This window comes from Typopeltis vanoorti, chromosome 1, assembly GCF_054136105.1.
Source record: "Typopeltis vanoorti isolate ZY-2024b chromosome 1, IOZ_Tvanoo_1.0, whole genome shotgun sequence".
Taxonomy (NCBI): Eukaryota; Metazoa; Arthropoda; class Arachnida; order Uropygi; family Thelyphonidae; genus Typopeltis; species Typopeltis vanoorti.
This window is the reverse complement of record NC_143549.1, coordinates 120368931-120390664: the sequence shown is the minus strand read 5'-3', so window position 1 is coordinate 120390664 and position 21734 is coordinate 120368931. Positions and strand designations below refer to the sequence as shown.

Here is a 21734-nt window from a genome sequence, read left to right as displayed (position 1 = left end):
CATGTTTCCACTGGTTTACAGTTTCCTCTGCAACACTATTACTTTCTCCACACACTTGATTATGCACAATATTGCGACAAGTCTTGAAACGATCAAACCATCCATTTGACACAGTAAAACCATTAATCTACCAACCTTGTAGCAAATTCAATGATTTTGGCTCGTAGTATAGTACCATCAACTGGAATACCCGACGCTCTCCTAGAAACAAACCACTCCATCACAGGTTTATCCAATTCATCCTATTTCGACGTCCAGATATATTTTCGTTTTTTTGACATAGCACCCGATTGCTTTGCATTGAGTTCAATGCTCTACCTGTTTTTTACTATCGTGTTCAAAGTGGACACGGAGAGTCCAAGATCTTTTGCTAATTGCACATGTGTTCTGTCATGCCAATCTACACTTCGCAGAATTGGCATCTTTTCTTCTACTGAAATACATTTTCTGTCTTTTTTTCTCCGTGTTACTAACATGGATCATCCACCACCGCAACCATGCTTTGGCCACATAATGCATGGCATCAGGGATTGATGTGGTCACTTGAAAGCAACTATCACACTCTAAATTACGTAGCAGAAATTCTGCACTATACCACATGCTTCTGAATTGCAACTACGAACACCAACACTGCAAGCTAGCGAAGCGATATTTCACGAACTGTGGTTTATTCATTGATATCTGATATTCACAAGTAACAACTGTTACCTGGTAGAAGTGTGAATGTGATTTCACAATTTGTGTATGTTGTTCACGATTTCCATACAGCACTGAATGTGAAATCATACCACAACACATTACGGGTGGCACGAGGTACCGACAGTTTAAAATTACTGATATGAAAACTTCATGGGATCAATTCGTACTGTGATTGAAAAATCACGGTATTGCCTTATCACTAATCACTGCTGCAGGCGTGCAAGTCACCGTGATGGCAGGAACGAAACTACAGCCGAAAGCAACGCCATCCGCGAACAGAAATGTGCAGATTTCCACAGAAATTGATTTGAATGAGAGGAAATAGATTTGAAAATCAGTGTTGCCACCCGAGAAAAAACTGCAAATCATGGGAAATAATGTAAACATCAAGTTGTTAATGGTGGGAAAACAATATATCATAAGAATAGGCCTTAAAACAGGACCAACAGAACATGACGTAAATGGGAGGAAAATATAAAAACGGGGTTTTACCACACACACACGCCCACACACACACCGAGAAAAGTACATTACACTTCATAAATTATGCCAAAGTTATGATTTGATCAACTGTTATTCTACTGGCCTGACCTCTAGCGAAAAAAAAAACCCTACATCGAAGCTGTATCCAGTATTTTTTATAACATGGTCAGAGTACAATTCATATTATTTTTTAATGCAGCAATAGTCGTGGCCTAATCAGTAATATGAATTAAAGATGTAAAGAATTTATATACTTGGTTTAATCTTCACGGGCAACTTGTATATAGAGGTTGATAACTTCACATCACTTGCCTTGGTGTCCCATAATGCAAAGCACATATCCTTATGGACATGTATTATACTGTGCATTACACTGATCAAATTTAAACAGATCTGATGACTGTCAGTTATTCCATGTATAGGAAATAATATTGTATTATTCGTATGTAAATTCCTGATTATTATCTTATATTAATTTTTTTTTTTTTTAAATTAGGAATTTACTGACTGTCTGCTCTCTTATTTATGCTGTGCTGGTGCTTTTAAATGAATTATTTTATTGCATTTTATTTTGTGTTCCATTGTTAACATACTGAAGATGCCTTTGATACTTAGCTGAAAATTTTACATCTATTAAATTTATTTCCATTTAAGTTTGAGTTTCCATTTTAATTTTTATAAACTTTTTACATTAGTGCCATCTGCAGGTAATGATTTTTTTAAAAATCATTTATTTATTATTTTTTGTTTGGTTTTTGATTTCATCTTTTTATATTTTAACTTACTCTAACATAAGCATTTTAGTTTAGTTTAATTTTCTGAATTGAAATAAATGGAATATATGTGTATATATGTGATACTGTCTATCTGACTATAGAATATTATTATTATTATTATTATAACAAGAAACCTCTAGGGAGTCAGATTCATTGAGGGTGCTACATATCATTCTCACCGCATCATACTTTCTCTTGAATTCATTCACCTCACCACATCATACCTTCTTGTGAAATTCATTCACACTATCTGCAATCACATCCTCCAAGGGCAAGCCATTTCAGTCAGGCAATATCCTCTGAGAGAAAACTTTATACTCTCTCCTTTTTCAACTGCATTCTTTCTCCTGTTTACCAGCATCTGTGATCCACAAATTTTCACTGTCTCATGATAATCTACACTCCACTGTCCTGATATATCATTTTTACACTGTTCTTTGCACCTTCCTCACTGTATCTTCATCACCTGAGAAACAAGGGAACTAGTCCAGATGAGGTCATATCAAAGTCTTGTAAATAGGCAAAATGACTCCTTATTCTTATATATCAATGTTTGTTTCAGCATTGCAGTTATTCTCTGAGTTGTATTTGCAGTCTTTATTTGATAGCCCCTGAATTTTAACATCCTATCTACTGAAACTCAAAGCTCCTTGGTCTGGTTAGTTTCTTCTAGCATAATCCTGCCAATATAAATGCCATTAGAGATCTCTTACACCAAAGTACATAACTCGACTAACATTGAATTGCCAGCTATTTTCACATGCCTGTAATTCTAGCTTATTCAAATCATTCTGTTAAGTATGACATGTCAGTTGTCAGCAAATAGCTGTGTATCTCCTGTTACGTCTTTTCCAACATAAAGATTTAATAACAATGGACTAAGGACTAATCCCTGGGGTACACTAGTGGTCACCTTAAATCTTGCAGACTCACATCCCCCATACATGTTTTTAATATGTCAATCAGCCATTGTCTTATCCATATTTCTGTTAGTAACCTGTGTTGTTTGCAAAGCATAGATTCTCTGTCAATCCATTTTTGTATGGAATCTCTTGCCAACTTTACCACAGTTTCATCACTCCAGAGATACTGATAGCTCAAAAGTCAGAAACATCAGTTTTTGTACCATCCTTGCATAGTGGGAGCTATATGTTGCATATACCACATTGATAGCTTTTATTAGTTGAACAGTCTCTTCTGCCATCTGCATTGATGAGAATTATTCTTTCATATTTGTTCTTTCTTTTACTTGCAGCATAATGAAAGAATTCATTTTGTCTTTGGCTTGCAGAGCCAAAGACAAAATGAATTCTTTTCATATTTTTCTTTTCTTTTCATATTCACCCTTTCCCTACAATAATTGCAACTCTTCTGACTTGCTTATAATTTCATAATTGACATCATTCTTATTCATGCAGTATTTCTTCCACATCTTGTGTAAGGATCTCTTTCTTAGATAAGATTGCACATCCATATAATTTCCACCATGCTTATTTTTCAAACTCTAAGGATACATTTCAATATTGCATCATTAATGTATTTTTTTAAAATATTCCCATGCATTTCTGATATCCTTCTCATCTAGAACTTGTATTATGAGATCAAACCTATTATTAATCTCAAATTTCCTGCTTTGAAATTTAGCATATAACTATTCTAAGCAGAATAGCCACACACTTAGCCACTTCCTAGGTCAGTTCATTTTGATCACTGTCACCAGTGGGAGGAAGAACAGTCACATCTTACTAACTTCCTGCCCTCTGACACTTTAATCAGGTTTTATCCCCTTTTGATCTCTAGTTCCTTCTCGCATCTGAAGTTTTACCCTACAGGTGTTCTAGAAATTCTTGACTTAGTTTAAAAGATAGGGTAGTTAGTTAGTTAGATATAATAATACTCTTTTCATGCACAGATTAACTCTCCATTGCACTGACATGTAGTTTCTGCTGAATGCATTTTCTACAGATATTTCATAGTTTTTTTTTTTCTAGAATTGACATTAGTAATTTTCACTTTTCTCCACACGCTTTCATGACCCATGTAGCAATCAGCCACTGCTTATTTACATTTTAGATCTGATGTTGCTACGTTTCATTTTCTCTATCCATTTTCAAGGTTATTGTACTATAGGTTGGACAATTTCATATATTTGTGATCACCATAAACTAATTTAAAAATGCTGCAAGTCAAGGATGTTTTTAAGTAGGGAAGATATTCTGACTTTCTCGAGAATAGCATTTTCTTTATAAAGTTTTGTTTTATTTCATTATTAAGCCAAAATATTCATGATGAAATAAAGACTTATATAATTTTTCATAAATTATACAGCATGAAAAGCAGTTCTTACAAGCACAGTTGGATGATGCCAAGTCTATGTTGCATGCTCAAGAAGACACAAAAGCCTTAATGTTGGAAGAGTTGAGGGCACATAAGGATTTTCGTAACCAGGTAATAGACTATCAGGGGATGAAGGAGAAGAGGAGACAGGAGAATTTAAAAACTGAAACTTATTTTGCTGAATATTTATGAAAAAATTTAAAATATTCTCAGAAACTTGTTGAGATGCTATAATGAAATATAAATTGTTTATTTTTTGTGATTTCTTTTAATGATTTTCCACTTTTCATTGCTTATGTGAATGTTCATCTTTTTTCATTTGTTACAGATTATATTTTAAATTTCTAGGTTAAAATAATTAACACATTGTTATGCATTCAGTTTCAAAGAACTAATTAATGTTGGAGGGGAATAATTTCTATACATATCTCAACATTAGTATTTATATTTTATCATCTTCTTTTAATTAATAAAATGTCTTGCATTTTTTGCTCCACAGCAAGATTTTTAATGATTTTCCACTTTTCATTGCTTATGTGAATGTTCATCTTTTTTCATTTGTTACAGATTATATTTTAAATTTCTAGGTTAAAATAATTAACACATTGTTATGCATTCAGTTTCAAAGAACTAATTAATATTGGAGGGGAATAATTTCTATACATATCTCAACATTAGTATTTATATTTTATCATCTTCTTTTAATTAATAAAATGTCTTGCATTTTTTGCTCCACAGCAAGATTTTTCAGAAATTGAGATTGGCTTACTCACCTTCTGTTGACAAACCCTTATAAACTTCTTCACTTCTCTCTATCACTACATTCAGTGTAGTGATAGCTGTAAAATCCACCAAAACAGTATAATAAGAGGCATATTCACAGTAAAGAGTTTAATTAAATAAACAAATTAGATACAAATAGTTCAGTTTGTCTCATAAAACGTCACCACCACCATTAACAAATGAATTATAGAAAATTCAAAAACAATTGAAAGCACACAGAGAAGAGCATCATTTCATGTACATTCACGACAGCGGCAGGTTAAAAACTATTGCACTATTAGGATTCTGTATAATATATATATATATATATATATATATATATATATATATATTGGGTTGGCAAATAAGTTTGGTTTTTCAGAGTGGAATGAAACACATTTCATTTAATATATATAATACATACTAGTCAGTTATATATTGATCCTCTTTATCAGTGACCTCTTGCCATCTGTTCAACTCATTATGCCGTGTTCATAAAACTCCTGAGGTTTACTGGTGAAAAACTGATCCAGGTGTCTTTTGACAGCCTCCTCATTATCAAAGATTTTCCCATTCAGAGAATTCTGCAATGATCAGAATAAGTGGTAATCGGAAGGTACCAGGTCCAATGAATATGGAGGATGTGGCAAAACATCCCAGCCAAGATGTAACAATTTACTCCTGGTTGTTAACGATGTGTGGGGTCTGGCGTTGTTGTGGTGAAAGACAACGCCTTTCTGATTTGCCAATTCAGGACATTTTGTGCTAATTGCACAGGCCAGTCACGTTAACTGGAAGCAATAAACAGTTGAATCAATCGTTCTGCCTGACGGTAACACCTCGTAGTAGACAACACCTTTATAATCCCACCACACAGAGAGCATGATCTTTGGGTGCAATCCTGCTTTCGAGGTTGTTTGTGGCAGTTCACTCTTGTGCCTCATTGGGAGAAAACTATGGTGTTACTGTGAGTTACTTCATTGGCCTGGCTTTGCTATTGATATTATCCATGGTAAATATTTATAAATATTTAATTATATTTCCTATTTAATTTCACTCGTCTTGTTTTTTCTGCAATAAAAAGATAACTGATTGGGAAACATGGTGACTGCGATTTGGTTTCTAGCTCACAGATTACCAATTACAATACTTCTCATACAACTGTCATTTGGTGCCAATTTTTTCAAACATTTCTGAAAGGTACCATTTATGCTTTTCCATAAGAACTGTTGCAATAAACTTTGCTGCTATACAAACATTCAGAGATAACAAATAAAACATATAAGTGAATATCAATCTTAGCAGGTCCTATATAGTTCAGTTGGTTTCGACGATGGCCTATGGTTGGAAAGACGTGTATTGGAATCCTGTCTAGAACGCAAACAATTTAAGATTTCCAGTATCTCATAACATCACTGAGGCATCTTCAGGGAGTACAACTAACACTGGTATCACACACACACACACACACACACACACACATGCACACACACACACAAAGGCAACATGTGAATATGAATTTAAAGTCCTGTCTAGGTGGTGCATCCTCTGTGGGATTTTGTTTAGAACCATGTAGATGTTTAATGTTGAATGTTTTTTCGCTTGGTTGTTGGGGAGGGGGGGGGGGGGAAGAGAAGAGAGAAACTAGAATCAAAACTTGAAGCAGTCACTTTAGGATCCTAAAAAGTAAAAGGAAAATACCCATGAGCTTTTATGTACCATGTTATCGTACATGACCCATTTTTTCATCTTCCGTAATCATCCACTTCAAAAAATGGGTCGTTTTCTTGGTGACGTTGCAGCGAATCACAGATGGATATGCGAGCAGTCATATTGGCCTCAGTCAATTCATGAGGCCCCCAAACATTGAGTTTTGAAACATATCCCAGCTTGTGCAAATGGTTTTCAACGCTTGTATGGGATATGTTCAGTACTGCAGCAATCTCCCACACTGTTTGTGACAGATTTTTGTCGATGATATCCTTCACAACACTCGAATCAACCTTAGTCGAGCGCAAGGCACATCACTGACGGCGAAATCTCCAGAACGGAATTTGGCAAACCACTTTTGGCATATGCATTCACCATCCCCATATATGCTGCATATTTTTTTATGGGCCTCCGCAGCTCGTTTTGGCTTTTTTGAAATAAAAAAGCAAAATATGCTGGTAACGTATACGTTATTTCCTTCCATTTCTAAAAATGTGTTACACACACACAACTGAAGTAGGCCGAATGAGAATTCACTGAAAGGTTATGTGAAATGTCGCCTTTCAACTGCATAATAGCATTGTGCGGTAGCGCAACAATGGTGACAGGTGAAGTGGCGTAAACTTGTACTAACGCATAAACCGAACAAACTTATTTGCCAACCCAATATATATATAATTATGATGAATTACATATGGAGATGATACAATCTAGTACATTTGTAAACTAGAATGGTATTCCCATTTTAAAAATGATTAAACGCAGTGATTTTAGAAAAATATTAACTTTCAGAAAGCTCTCTAAATGCTTGTATAAGAGCAAAGTTTATTGCAACAGTTCTTATGGAAAAGCATAAATGGTACCTTTCAGAAATGTTTGAAGAAATTGGCACCAGGTGACAGTTGTATGAGAAGTATTGTAATTGGTAATATGTGAGTTAGAAACCAAATTGCAGTCATCATGTTTCCCAATCAGTTATCTTTTTATTGCAGAAAAAACAAGACTAGTGAATTTAAATAGGAAATATAATTAAATATTTATAAATATTTACTATGGATAACTCAAGAGGTAATCAACCTTCTTAATGAAAGAAGAACATGGAAAAGAGGAGAAAATGAAGAAGAAAGGATAAGATATAAAACTTTGGATAAAAGAATCAAACAGTTATGTAAAAGATTGAAAGAAAACTGGATAAATAGGCAGTGCACTGAGATAGAAGAATTACAAGATAGGAACAGAACCAGAGAAACATTCCTGAAAGTGAAAGAACTTAATGGAAAAGCAAAACGTACACAGTCTAATAACATCAAGGACAAAGATGGAAACATACTCATTGATAAGGAAAAGATAAATGGTAGATGGATGGAGTACTTATCACATCTCTATGATGATGGTAACATGTTAGATGATTCATGACACCTTAAGTTAAACATAACAACAGATACCACTCTCCCCACAAGAAAGGAGGTAGAACATGTAATTAAGAATCTTCCTAATAATAAATTCCCTGGGTGTGATAATATTTCGGCTGAGCTGCTGAAAGCTTTGACTGGCAATAATAACTATTTAGTGGAATCCATTCAGGACATCTATAAAACAATACAATTACCTGAAGTTTTTACAACATCTGTCTGCATACCAATTCCAAAGAAAACTAATGCACAAAATTGCGAGGATTACAGACCTGTGAGCCTAATATCCCATGCATCTTAAATTATTTTAACCATTCTTAACAAACAAATTGAAAGAGCCTTAAGCAGTGAATTGAGTGAACAACAAAAATTTTCAGAAGAGGAATTGGGAACCATTAATATTATTCTGGAACTAAGAATACTAATAGAAAGATCACTTGAAAGAAATAGGAACATTTACATATGCTTCATAGACTTTCAGAAGGCCTTTGACAGGGTAAAACATAATAAAATGTTTGATATATTAGATAAATTAGACATAGAAGATCATGTACTTAAGATTATAAAAACGATTTACACCAAACAGAAAATGCAGCTATTTAACTATGAGAATTCTGGAGTAAAAATAAAAAGAGGAGTTAGAAAAGGTATCCTTTCACCAAATCTATTTAATATCTATAGTGAGACAGTGATGAAAAAGATTGGAAAACAAAAAATAGGAATTAGTATCAATGGCATAAAATACAACTTGGATATGCTGACGATACCATTCTAATAGCAGAAAACAGAAACAAATTAATCAAATTACTGCAGGTACTAATTGAAGAAGGTAAAGAATTTGGATTAGATATAAATGAAAAAAAGACCAAATTTACGAAAATCTCAAAAGATAGCTGATCCGAGCCAGCAATATTCATGAACAATATGAAAATTGAACATACAACAGAATACAAATATTTAAGCACCTACTTTACTGCAGTTGGAAAGCAAGATAAAGAAATAAAAATAACTAAAAATACATTCTGGAAAAATTCCGTGAGTATCGAGAAAAAGAAAAGAATGATAAGAACATTAGTGTGGCCAATTTTCACATATGGAAGTGAGACCTGGATATTCAAGAAGAGAGTAAGGCAATAGATAATGACCTGTGAAATGTGGTGCTATAGGAGAGCTCTGAAAACATGGACAGAACATGTGACAAATGCAGACGTCCTACAGAGAATGAGAACACAGAGATCTTTATTACAGGAAATGATCCAGAGAAAGATGAGATTGGCAGGACATGTACTGAGAGGTTCAGCAGGACAGAGGATACTAACAGTTTTAGAAGGAAAACTTATGGGAAAAGGATCAAGAGGCAAACAATGAAGGCCATGGGTTGAAGATATAAGATCATGGACAGGATCACATGGCTATGCAGAAACAAAAAGGAAAGCCACCAACAGAGAGAACTGGAAGGACATGGTGCTGCACCCTCTCACTGAGGAAGCTACATGAAGAAGAATTAAATATTTACATTATTACTAGCATGTTGTAATCAGCTTTCTTCTGAAAGAATATATTTTTCACATAACCAACATTGTCAAATATCATATATTATTAAGGCAGTGATAATTGTAGAAGTCCACATTCAGATCTTGATCTTCCTCATGCTATTCTGGTATTGAATGTGTTTTGCTAGTCTTTTCTCCACCATTCTGTTTAAGTGACCGTAATATCTTAGGTTAGTTATGCTCACACATCTTGAATGTTAGCAATGTCATTTTGCTTTTATCCTTATTTTTAATATGCTTCTACATTGCCGGCATCTTATTCACTTTACTAATTTTTCTCACAACTGATATGTGATCTCTAGTTATGAATGAACCATTTTGTTCTGTAACCAACTTTCTGATCATCACCATCAGTACACCTCTTCCCTCAGAAAAATTCCCAGGTAAAACAAAAAAGAAACACTGAGGTTTTTTATTTTTTATCATAATCAAATTCCTACCATGTACCCTCAAGGGATGTACAGGATATGATAGTACTACATGAAAAATTTACATCATTACTAACTTCCTATTTACAATTTTCCTCCACATCAGTCTGTTACTTGTCAAGACTCCAATATTACCAGATCTTATATTTCTATCGTCTAAGACACTTTGTACCGTATCAATCCACCTATATCTTGGTCTTCCTATGGGTCGTTTTCCTGCCAACTTAGCAGAAAACACTTGTTTTGCTAATCTTTCCTTGCTCATTCTGTTTGTGACCATACCACCTGAGATTATCTCTGCTAACAAATTCCTGGATGCAGACAATGTCAAGTTCTTTCCTAATATTCTCGTTTTTAATATGATATTGCCATTGATGCCATCTGTTCACGCCTCTAATTTTTCTCAGGACTCTCACATCTGCGGTCTCTAGTCTTTGGTCAAGTGTTTTACTTCTGACCCAGCTCTCAGATCCATAAGTTAAAACTGGTTTGAACACTGTCTTGTATACAGCTAATTTAGTGTTCCGACTAATTTCTCTCTTATTCCATATGAATTTATTCAATTGACTGCCTACCATACCAGCTTTGTTGATTCTATTGTCTATTTCCATATTTAATTTACCATCTTCAATAAAAATCGTGTCTAAGTAGCTGAAATGTTTTACTTGTTCCACAGGTTCCCTGTTCACAACACAGTTGACATTTTCAACAATTCTACCTATGTTCATTGTCTTTGTCTTTTTAATGCTGACCTTCATACCATATCTATTACAACAGTTATTCAATTTAGTCAGGGAATCTTGCAAACTTGTAGCAGATTTATTTAGAGGTATAACATCGTCCGCATAAAGCAAAAAGCTGACATTAACATCTCCAATTCTGATATCATGTTTAATACCACTTTCTTTCATAATGTGATCCATATAGATAATGAATAACAGAGGGGATAATGTACATCCTTGTTTCTTACCAGATTTAACATTAAACCATCGTCCTGTACTTCCTTCAATTCTAACTACTGACTTACAGCTCAAATACAGACTAAGTATTGCTTCATATAATGCTCCATTGACACCACACAACTGTAGCGCATTGAATAGCTTCTCTCTTGGCACCTTGTCATATGCCTTTTCCAGATCGACAAAACTTTAATACAGATCTTTGTTGTATTCCCATGCTTTCTCAACTATTTGTCGTAAAGTGAAGATCTGATCCTGGCAGCCTCTATTTGATCTGAATCCATCTTGTTCTTCACCAAGCTTTTCTTCCACAATTCTTCTCGACTGTTTCTCAAGTATACTTGCATATATCTTACCAGGAACACTCAGTAAGGTTATACCTCTGTAATTCTCACATTCAGTTTTATTTCCCTTTTTATATATGGGTACTATGAGAGCTCTACTCCAATCGCCTGGAATTCATTCCTCTGTCCAGGCATTCTGAACTATGCAGTGCAGCCACTGTAAGACTTTTATGCCACCATACTTCAGCATTTCTGGTCGAATATCATCTACTCCTGCTGCCTTTCCACATTTCACGCCTTTGATGGCTTTTTCTACTTCAAGTATGGATATGTATTCCTGACTGCATGCCTGGTCAGTGTTTTTTATCACTGTGCTGTGATCGCTGCTTGTTTCATTTAGCAAAATTTCAAAGTAATTACTCCATACTTCAAGGATATCTTTTCCTCCCATTTTCATGTCACCATTATCATCTCTAACTCCTTTTACAGCATTCTTTCCTCCATTCCTAAGCTTCTTCAACAACCTCCTGAATATTTTGCCACCTTCTTGATATTTATTTTCTATGTTCTTGCCAAAGTCCTCCCATGATTTTTGTTTAGCTAGTTTTACACACTGTTTAGCTTTCTTACATTTGTCTCTGTATTCTGTAAGAGCACAAGCTGACTTATTTGCCAGGAACTTTTGATATGATTTCTTCTTTTCCTTCACTGCCTCTTTAACTTCCTGTGTCCAACATGGAGTTCTAATTTTTCTACCTTGCAGACAACTTCACCACATTCCTCTCTGGCTGAATCAATCAAGGTTTTCTTTAAGGCTTTCACCGAAACTCCAAGGTTTGGTTCCTGTTCTCAAACTCTTACATTTTTCCTTCAATAATCTTTGTGTATTTTAGTTTACAGTTCACATCTGAGAGCTGCTCAACCTTTATTCGCTTTAAAATTTTCTTACATGTCATTCTTTTCAATATGAAATTCAATTTTATCCTGCCCAAGACTAAACAGTGATCACTTCCAATTTTAAATCCTCTGTGCACTCTGGTGTCCTGCACCAGGAAGAAAACATCACTATCAACAATAACATAGTCAATGAGACTTTTCTTATTCCTTGCCTCTTCTCTCCATGTGAATTTGTGCACATTTTTATGTTGGAACATGGTGTTAATAATAACCAGTCCATGTCCCGAGCAGAAATCCAACAGGTATTTGCCATTATTATTAGCTTTGCTCTTTTCTCCAAATTTTCCCAAAACATTTTTGTATGTTTGACAATCACTTCCTGCTCTGCTATTTAGATCCCCAACAAGGACCAACTTTTCATTTTTCATTGTGTCAGTTGCTTTTTCTAAAGCATCAAAAAATTCCTCCACTTCTACCTTAGTAGAACCTTCTGTGGGACCATAGGCACAAATAAGTCTCATTGTCCAGTTCCTCCATTCTGATATTTGCCCAAATCACTCTACTTGACACTGCCTGCCATTCAAGAAGATGAGCAGCCTCGTATTTTGTGTTGAATACTATGGCTACTCCTTCTTTTCCTTGATTGTCATTGCCTGAATTTATTTTATTTTTATTTTTTATTTATTTATTTATTTTTTTTTTAGTAATCTTGTGTAGTGTCCCTTCTGGTCTTTTTGGTATACATTCTGAATTTCATTCTCTTTACATACCCAAACCACATAAGTGAAGTTTTATGTATTCACCTTTCTTCAACACTTTCTAATCCTAAAATATTTTTAATATCAATATTTCTTATTCTGCCTTGCTTTTTTTTTTTTTTAACCAGAATTGTCCCCAAAAACTTTAATTCACTATTACCTAATGTTTCTGCTTGTATCTCTGTTAGTCATCATGCTTTAATTTAAGACAAAATTTTGATGGAATTTCACTATTCTAAATTTCAAAGACTTACACTTGAAACTTTGGCTTGTTGAAATCCATTTCTTTGATAATTCTTAATCTAAACTTCCATTTCTAGGAAGCAGACTTCCCAAATATATGAAATTTTTACTCCTCCCCAGGACTTGGCCACCAACTCTAAATCCATTAATTTGTGCATTTTCTCTTCAATTTGAAACCATACTCTTACTCTTATTACTAATATATAACCCATAGTTCTGTGTCACACATTTCCATTTGTCCAGTTTAGTTTGTAGCTTTTCTCAAGGTGTCCAAATCGGACATCTCAAATAGTTTCTTCTTATGACCTTTAACAGTATCTAGAAAGTGTTTGTTGCCACCGTGAACACCACACTTGTAATTCATCATTAATCAAACTGTCTTCTAATGTCTTCATTTTTTATGTTATCTGATTTTGTGCATCCTTCAATTATTTGTAAAAAAAATCTTATTTCTGCTCTCTGTATTTCATTTTAATCTTCATCTGACTGTCCATATTGCTAAATCTTATACAAAGTGGGAATAGCCATTACTTTTTCTTTTTTTTTTAATATAAAATTTGAGTTAGGTTTCTCATGTTTTTTATATTCAGTTATTTTTTTAAACTGTTCCACATTTGTCTTTTAAGATCATGCAGGCTACATAATTAAATGGTCTTTCTCTTATTTTATCTTATATTAATTTTTTTGATCTAATGCACGGGTGGGGAACCTTTTTAGTATCAAGGGCAAAAATTGCTAATTTAAAAACTTCCGCGGGCGACTGACAAATTTTAACTCATATATAGTGTATGTAGTGTGCAATATATATCCCAATAAGTAAATGTGCAACATTCTCATCTGATATGGTATCTTTTAATTACAATTGTATAGACATATAATTATAACAATCAAGCAACGGCTATATTTATTTTATTTAAACATAATTAAATAAAGTTAATTATAATAAATTTAAATTATTATAAAATTTTATTTACATGTACATACAAGTACATCAGCAAAGGGGCAAATTGAAATAGACTTGCGGACTAAATGTTGCCCGTGGGTGAGGGGTTCTCCACCCCTGATCTAATATGATCTCTATCTTTAAATGCCATGATATGATTTTTAATTCCTTTTATGAAATCTTTGGATTGTATTTGTTGTTGACTTATTCATAAACTGATTTTTTGTTAACTGGATACCGTGTTTTATTGTTCTTTTCCATATTTTTTTTATTTTATAATTTGATCAGTGGAGATATATATATATATATATATATATATATATATATACTGACTATAACCGAGACTAGAATAACAATTAAATTTATTCAAAACGCAACATGTTTCATCGGATTGTCCGACTTCTTCAGGCGTGAGAACATAGAAAGCAAGTAAACACTATAAGAAACATCGTATCACTATCGAATGACTATTACAAAATCAGTTAGCTTTGAACTGTAGCTACAGTTCGTGTTGAAGTTCTATTGTTAAGTAGCTGCGTGCGTCTGATTTCACGCGTGTGCCAATATCGATATATATTGATCAAATATGTATATATAGAATAGAGTTAGAGACAAACTCCATTCATGTCTTACATCATGATTAATTTCAGTCTTGATTTATTACTGAATTGAAACATTCTTATATCTTTACATAAATCTTGTAAAGCTTACATTAAATGTAATGGAATCACAGGAAAAGGACAGCAGATGCAGATGATAGGTCTACTTGGGTTTTTTATACTTACCATTATTCTAAACATATAGTTAATTAGAGGAAAAAATAACTGATCAGTCGCAGTTTTCCTGCCAGGATGTGCTGATAAATAAATTGCCTGAGATTAAGCCTGAAATTAAGTATTGGCAGTCCATTGTATTCTGTGTAGGAACAGAAGAGAGAAAGTTGTTCATATGGTAAAATGAGTTTATCTTACCATATATCATAATCTTACGAGTGTCCACTACTTTACTTAAGAGAGGAATGTAACTTTTACTAATCTAGCTGAGCCACTCTGAGGCAGATCTTATCAGAATTGAACAAAATGCATGAAGTTTTTAACATATTATTTACAAATAATTGTACAGTTACATTTTTATCTTTCCTTTTCACACATTCCTCAGATAGTCTTTCTTTCATATTTACACAATGTGGTCTGAGTACTGCCTTGTTAAAAGTGTACCTTCTAGTTGGAGGAAATGCCAACTAAGTCTAGGTGGTGGTGGTGGTGGTAGAGAATTGTTTTTGCTGTCTCATTTATAGAGCAAGATCTCTGGTTTCTGTCCCCTTTTCTTGTTACACATAGTGAGATTGGTGGTGTTCTTGGCACAGTCTCCATCACATTTCACCTGGGGAGCCAGATTCTCTATTCAAGGATGCAGCCCTTTACACAAGCTGGCTGCTAGTTTCATGGGGGCAAACCTGTTGATAATACTTCAGGAGGTTTCCAGATCAGCTTGTAAATAAGCTTACTGCTGCTTACTCTGCCAACTTGACTAGTCATTTGTGTAAAGTTATAACCTTGCACATAGTAAGCCAGTTCAGAGAACTTCTCAAACCTTTTGGAAATATTCCAGATTAGCAAGAATGACTGCTGATTTGAAAAATTTGTGAGACTTCTCTGGAGATGAAAAAGTAAAACTAGTGTATTTTAATTATATGCAGAGGTACTGCATATATATAGTTGAATCTGGTTGATTGGGCCATTGGTTTATTGAGACAGCCATTTATTTGAGACAAATCTTAAAGATCAAACCCAATTGAGAAAATTACCACTGTTTTCTTTGCTTATTTGGGACAGCATGTTGTTTAATTGGAACAGGAGACTGTAGCACTCTAGGTTCTCATTGAGTTAATCTTCTGTAAATGGTTGGTTTAAAGTTTATTGCACAAGGAGAGCAAAGGTCATACTACACCAAACCACAGCTTGTAATGAGATCAGATGAGTCATTACAAGTTTCATGTTAACTATTAACAAGAAACTTCACATAATTGGGGCAGCCACTTAATTGAGCTAAAATGTTCTAGTCATGATGTAGCCCAGTTAACCAGTATCTGCTGTAATTGTACATTATATGCATTATCTCTTGTTGATATACGATTTTCTTATTTCAGCATTTGCATGTTAATTGTTGCTATTTTGAATTAATACTCTGGTTGTATCCCTGTTATGTCAAGAAAATAAAAAATAAAAATAATCAACTGTAATTTAGATATTTGCATTTTAGTTTATGAATTATAATTAAATAACTTATAGCATATGATTTCCAAAACTACAGATTTGGGTGTTTACAGACTGAATATGCAGTGGGATTTAACATAGAAGGCTTCATTTCATTGATGTAAAATTACACAGGCAAAGTAGATATTTAATCTAACATTCATTTCAAATTTTGAATGTTTGTAGAAACTATGAAATTTTGTAAGTTGACCTGAAACTTACGAGAATACAATCTTTGACATCTGCAAGTTGCCTTAGTATGGACTACTTAAAAGACATGGGCAGTGCCCAGCCATCCATATATATTCACCTTTCATTAGTCCATTTGATAAAGGTTTCACTGGCCTGACAGCTGTTTCGAACTGGTTGGTTCTCTTCAGAAATCTGGTTCAGTATTAAGGATATCGAAATGTCAGAGAAATGTATTTTTTTTCACAGTGAACTCTCAGTCAGTATATAATTACTTTTGCTTTATTTTTTTAGTAGTAACTTTTTTAGTAATTACTTTTACTCACCGACTGAGAGTTCACTTACGAAAAACACATTTCTCTGACATTTCAATTTCCTTAGTATAGTTTGTCCACCGATTAGAGATCCTTCGACACTTCTGTACATGTCAGAAAAAGGAGAATCCATTCTGATAATAGGGTAATCAATCTGTCTTCTGGGATGAGTTTTTTATTATTATAGGTCGGAAAAATTAGCTTTTCTTTTACAAACATTGTTATTTAAAGTGTAACTATTTTGCTTGTATAACAGTTGGAAAAATGTACGTACAGTATTAACAAAATTAAAAAAAGGTATAGCATAAAACAAAAATTTAACGAAATTTATTTTTAAGAAAGTTTTCTATAAAATAAAAATAATTATACAGAAAAACACAAATTTTTTCAAATGAACTTGCATATTCTAAACTTACCGTTGAGAGAACTGAGACACTTTAATGTCCTAAACCGATTAATTATTTATGACTTGTTGTGACTCTTTTAACAAACCCATGCAAAAAAAATGTTGGAAAAAAAATACCATTATCAAATCCTTTTAATCTTCAGAGTCACCTGAATCGGTGTCCAAATCAACATCATTTAAAGTGATCACCAAAGGTTCGCATAATTCTTCAATAATTCCGTCTCTGTCTCGATACATATTTTCCAATAAGGCGACATGAGAGCAATATTTTCCTCAGTTTTGAACTGTAATACTTTCATTCGCCTGTTCTGAAAGCTTGAAAAGTTTCGACATGTCAATATTCCCAGTTACATTGCGATGCCGAATGAAACTTTTCACTTCTGCTCAAATATACTCAATAGCATTAATATTGCAATGATATGGTGGTAGCCTCAAAGCTAGAAATCCATGCTCTTTGAGCATCATGTCGAATTTAAATAGTTTAGTTGTGGGCGAGTTTCTTTTGACCAAATTAAGCAATTCAATTTTTTGCATATCTGGGGAATGAGAAATGTTATTTGCATAGAGCCAATCCATAAGAACTTGCTTCTTATTAGACCAATTTGGAAACTTTGTTTAGTCGAATAGAGTGATATGAAGCGTTATCAATTATAACAACAGCATTTTTATGAAGGTTTGGAATCAGTAATCAGTTTTTCTTCTGCCCACTTTTCGAAGATCGTAGAATTCATTTGCTCATGGTAATCTCCAGTAGTTGAATTGGCTTTGTATAGTAAGTTTGAATTTGGTAAAAAACCCATTTCTCCACCCACACACAAAATTATTATGCGCCGTGAGTCATTTCCGGTTTGTAACACTCCACATTCTTCTTTAGACCACCAACATTTTCCATAAGTTAAATTACTATCAATCCAAGTTTCATCTAGATACACAATTGGTCTTTTCTCCTCCCTGAAATGTCTTATTGCACTCAAATACTGCTTTCTAGATAAAACAGTGTCACTTTGCTCCATGATAAGTTTCCTTTTATTCTGGGACGTTTTGAAACAAAATCCGATTTCATGAAGTATTTTCCTTAAAGTTTCTCTTTTCCAAGGAAAATTAATTTTTTCTTTAAGCACAGGAATCAATTTTGGAACAGTTGGCACTCTTTTCTCGACCATGTAAAATTCATGAATAGTTCTTTTTATAACGTCTACATCAAAATCATTCAAAGCTATGGTTTCAATGGTTTTCTTTCTCTGGCGCTTTTTTTTAGGAGATTTAAATTTTTGGCTTACCTTCACCTTTTGATTCCCTACGAATTCTTTTAATAGTCGACCCCGATATCGGGGGCGTATCAACCCCGATACGCCCCCAATTGCACTTGCACGTTTTATGACTTGAGAAAGGGGAACAAGGAGACTGCCTTTTAACGATTCTTTTTCGCAGAATGTCAGCACATTATTCAAAATTCTTTTGCAAGAGCTACTGAAACGTTTAACAACAGCACTTGTTGACTGTACTGGATCCATCATACAAATTAATAATAAAAAAAAAATGCAAAAAAGTGACAACAAAAATCAAGCTACTACTAGTACAGTGACAGACAAGAAAGCATGTGATTTCGCATGTTGGCGATCAATTCGTACATCCTTCATTTCTTTCTCCCCTTCAGCATGAATTGACTATTTTTGGCAAACTGCCAAGCAGAGACCTACAAACGGTGGCATACTATACTGAATGAGAGTTTTTACTCTCAAGATTTCTGTCTGGTCTCTGAAGAGAGCCAACAGCATGAATTATATGGCCTTTTGGGCAGCACTCATGTCTTTTAAGTAGTCCATACTAAGGCAACTCGAGGATGCCAAGGATTGTATTCTCGTAAGCTCTCTGGTTTCTACAAACATTTGACTTTGAAATAATGTTGGATTTAATATCCACTTTGCATATGTAATTATAACTTCTATAAAAATTTCAAAGCATAGTCTTATAAGATGCAATTCAAAACATATTACATTTATCAAATAATTAAGTTACATTCTGTTTCATTGATATCTTAATTACTTTAAGATTTAAATTTCAGATTACTGCAGTTATAGAGAATATGGAGTCAGAGAATTTTAAGCTAAGGAAGCAGATAAAAGACATAGAAGAAATGAAAACACAGGTAGAAAATTTAAAGCCTGCATGATACATTTTTTCCTCTCAAATTATTTTACAAGGAAAAAATTATCTTTAATAGCTTATACATTAAAACTTCTTTGACATGTCTTCAAACATATCCTACACAAATTTTAATCTCTTTTCCAGAACAGTAATGTAAACCATTTAATGTAAACATAATGTAAACCATTTGTCATTTTGAAAGTTTTTTTTTGCATTTTTATGGATCCTGGTTGGCAGAATGGTTAGTGTATCTGCTTTCCAACCAGCTGGTGCGTTTGAATCCTGCTGTGAGCATTGATGTTTTGTGCCTTTAGGTAGAAGATAAATTTTATCACCTGTTCAAGGCCACCACCCTGCTTATTAGAGGCCCGAAATGGCTTGAATTCTAGATTATCTAACCCTTAGTCCACCTCCATTACTAATAATAATAATTCCTAGGAGTTTGTTAGGAATATGTTTTCTGGCATTTTTCCACAAAAATAAAGTATCATATCGAATAAACTATTTTTATTATTTTCTCTACTATTTTCATGATATTCTTTTGTTGCATGTTATTGTAGGTATTTCAGGTATTTTAACTCTTGTTTTTTTTTTTTTTTTCCTATGTTAGTGGAAATTCTGTAAATTCTCACTTAAGGAGCAAATGAAGCCTATTTTTTGTGCCAGGTGGTGATGAAATGTAGTGTGCAGGAATCAAGATCTGCAATACACGAGTTAACTCTTACCAAAAAATGACTTCAATTGAAAACATTAATAAAAAAAAAAAAGTTTGATCTTACCAGAAAATGACTTCGATAGAACATTAATAAAAAAAAAAAAAAAAAAAAAAAAATCCACTTTAACCTCCAAAACAATCATGTGAACAAGAAACCCAAGACTTTAGAGGAGCAGAGAGATTGCTTTCTGCTTAGTCAGCAAATCTCTAATCATCTGAAACCTCCACATCTGCCACTTAAAAAAAAACAGATGTCTGCATGATGTCAGGTGTAGTTGGGATTTACACTACATAGGATAGACATGCAGAACGGGAGAGGTACACTGATCAGAACACTTCAGATATGTTTAGAATGAAAGAAGACACAAATTAGGACTAGCAGCATATGTAACTGAAACAAAACATCAAATAATATGGCAACAAATAAAAATGCTCCACATAAATTACCGCTTTTTCTCAAGAGCCATTCAAAGAATAATCAATGCAACAAAAAACAAGGGATAGTTTTATATGAAATTTGGTCTTCACTAATTCAACGTAACATATTCATATCTACCAGTAATGTACAACAATCCACAATGAGCAGTCAGCATAATAGTGAATGCACACTTTCCATTGTTATTCATGTTCAATTGTTTTCATTAGAGTTAACAGTTATTACTTGTTTTTTTAGCAAAAACTAGAAAACATGAAGTGAAGCAAAAGAATTTCAGGAAACTAGTCGAGAAAATAATAAAAATAGTTTTTTTTTATTCTGTCATGCTTTATTTTTGTGGAAAAATACCGTAAAACGTAATCCTAGCAGTTGTTCCTTGAACATGCTTGTATCTATCGTAGAAATCCTGATCAGTGTTGAATGTGGGATCTGTGATCTGCCTTCCACAGTGACAGACAGCATTCATTTGATGTGGCTATCATTCTGATAAAATCCAAACTTCCCATGAACAATATTCCACTAAAAGAAATAGAATTCCTAAAACAACTTTAAACTTTCTATAATGGAAAAAAAAAAATGTTATGAAACCATAGTAGATAAGAGTAATACAGCTGCTATAATGGATCAAACAGAAAAATGAATAATCTTAAAGTCTCCTATATTTACCAAACTATAGATCCAGATTCTGTTAAGTCTCAAGAGAAAAATAGCATATAAATTAATAAAAAAAAATTTACATCTTTGTCCAAATAAAGTACCAGAAAACCATAAAATTTACAAATCCAGTATTCCCTTCATCTTATAGATGACAGTATAGAATCTGCCTAACGAACTTGACAGGCAGCAAAAATCCCCCCCCCCACACCCACTGAATGGGCAAACAAACTCTTTCTCCTTCATTAAAATTCTATTCATTTCCAGACTTTACTAAAAAAAATTATATATCTTTATTTATAGATACTTTTATGGCTTTTACAATGTAGATAAAATACAGAATTTTAGAGAAAATTAAACATTTCTGTCTAAT

At 33.5% G+C, this 21734-nt stretch overlaps 1 protein-coding gene across 1 annotated transcript in view; it reads left to right on the top strand.

The window, feature by feature from the left end:
• LOC150110362 (uncharacterized) overlaps positions 1-21734 on the top strand; it is a 259624-nt gene that overhangs the window by 139128 nt on the left and 98762 nt on the right. Inside the window, exons 6-7 of the mRNA XM_090399055.1 lie at positions 4287-4406; positions 19474-19557. Coding sequence (XP_090255181.1) covers positions 4287-4406; positions 19474-19557 — 204 coding nt within the window. The remainder of the gene's footprint in view (positions 1-4286; positions 4407-19473; positions 19558-21734) is intronic.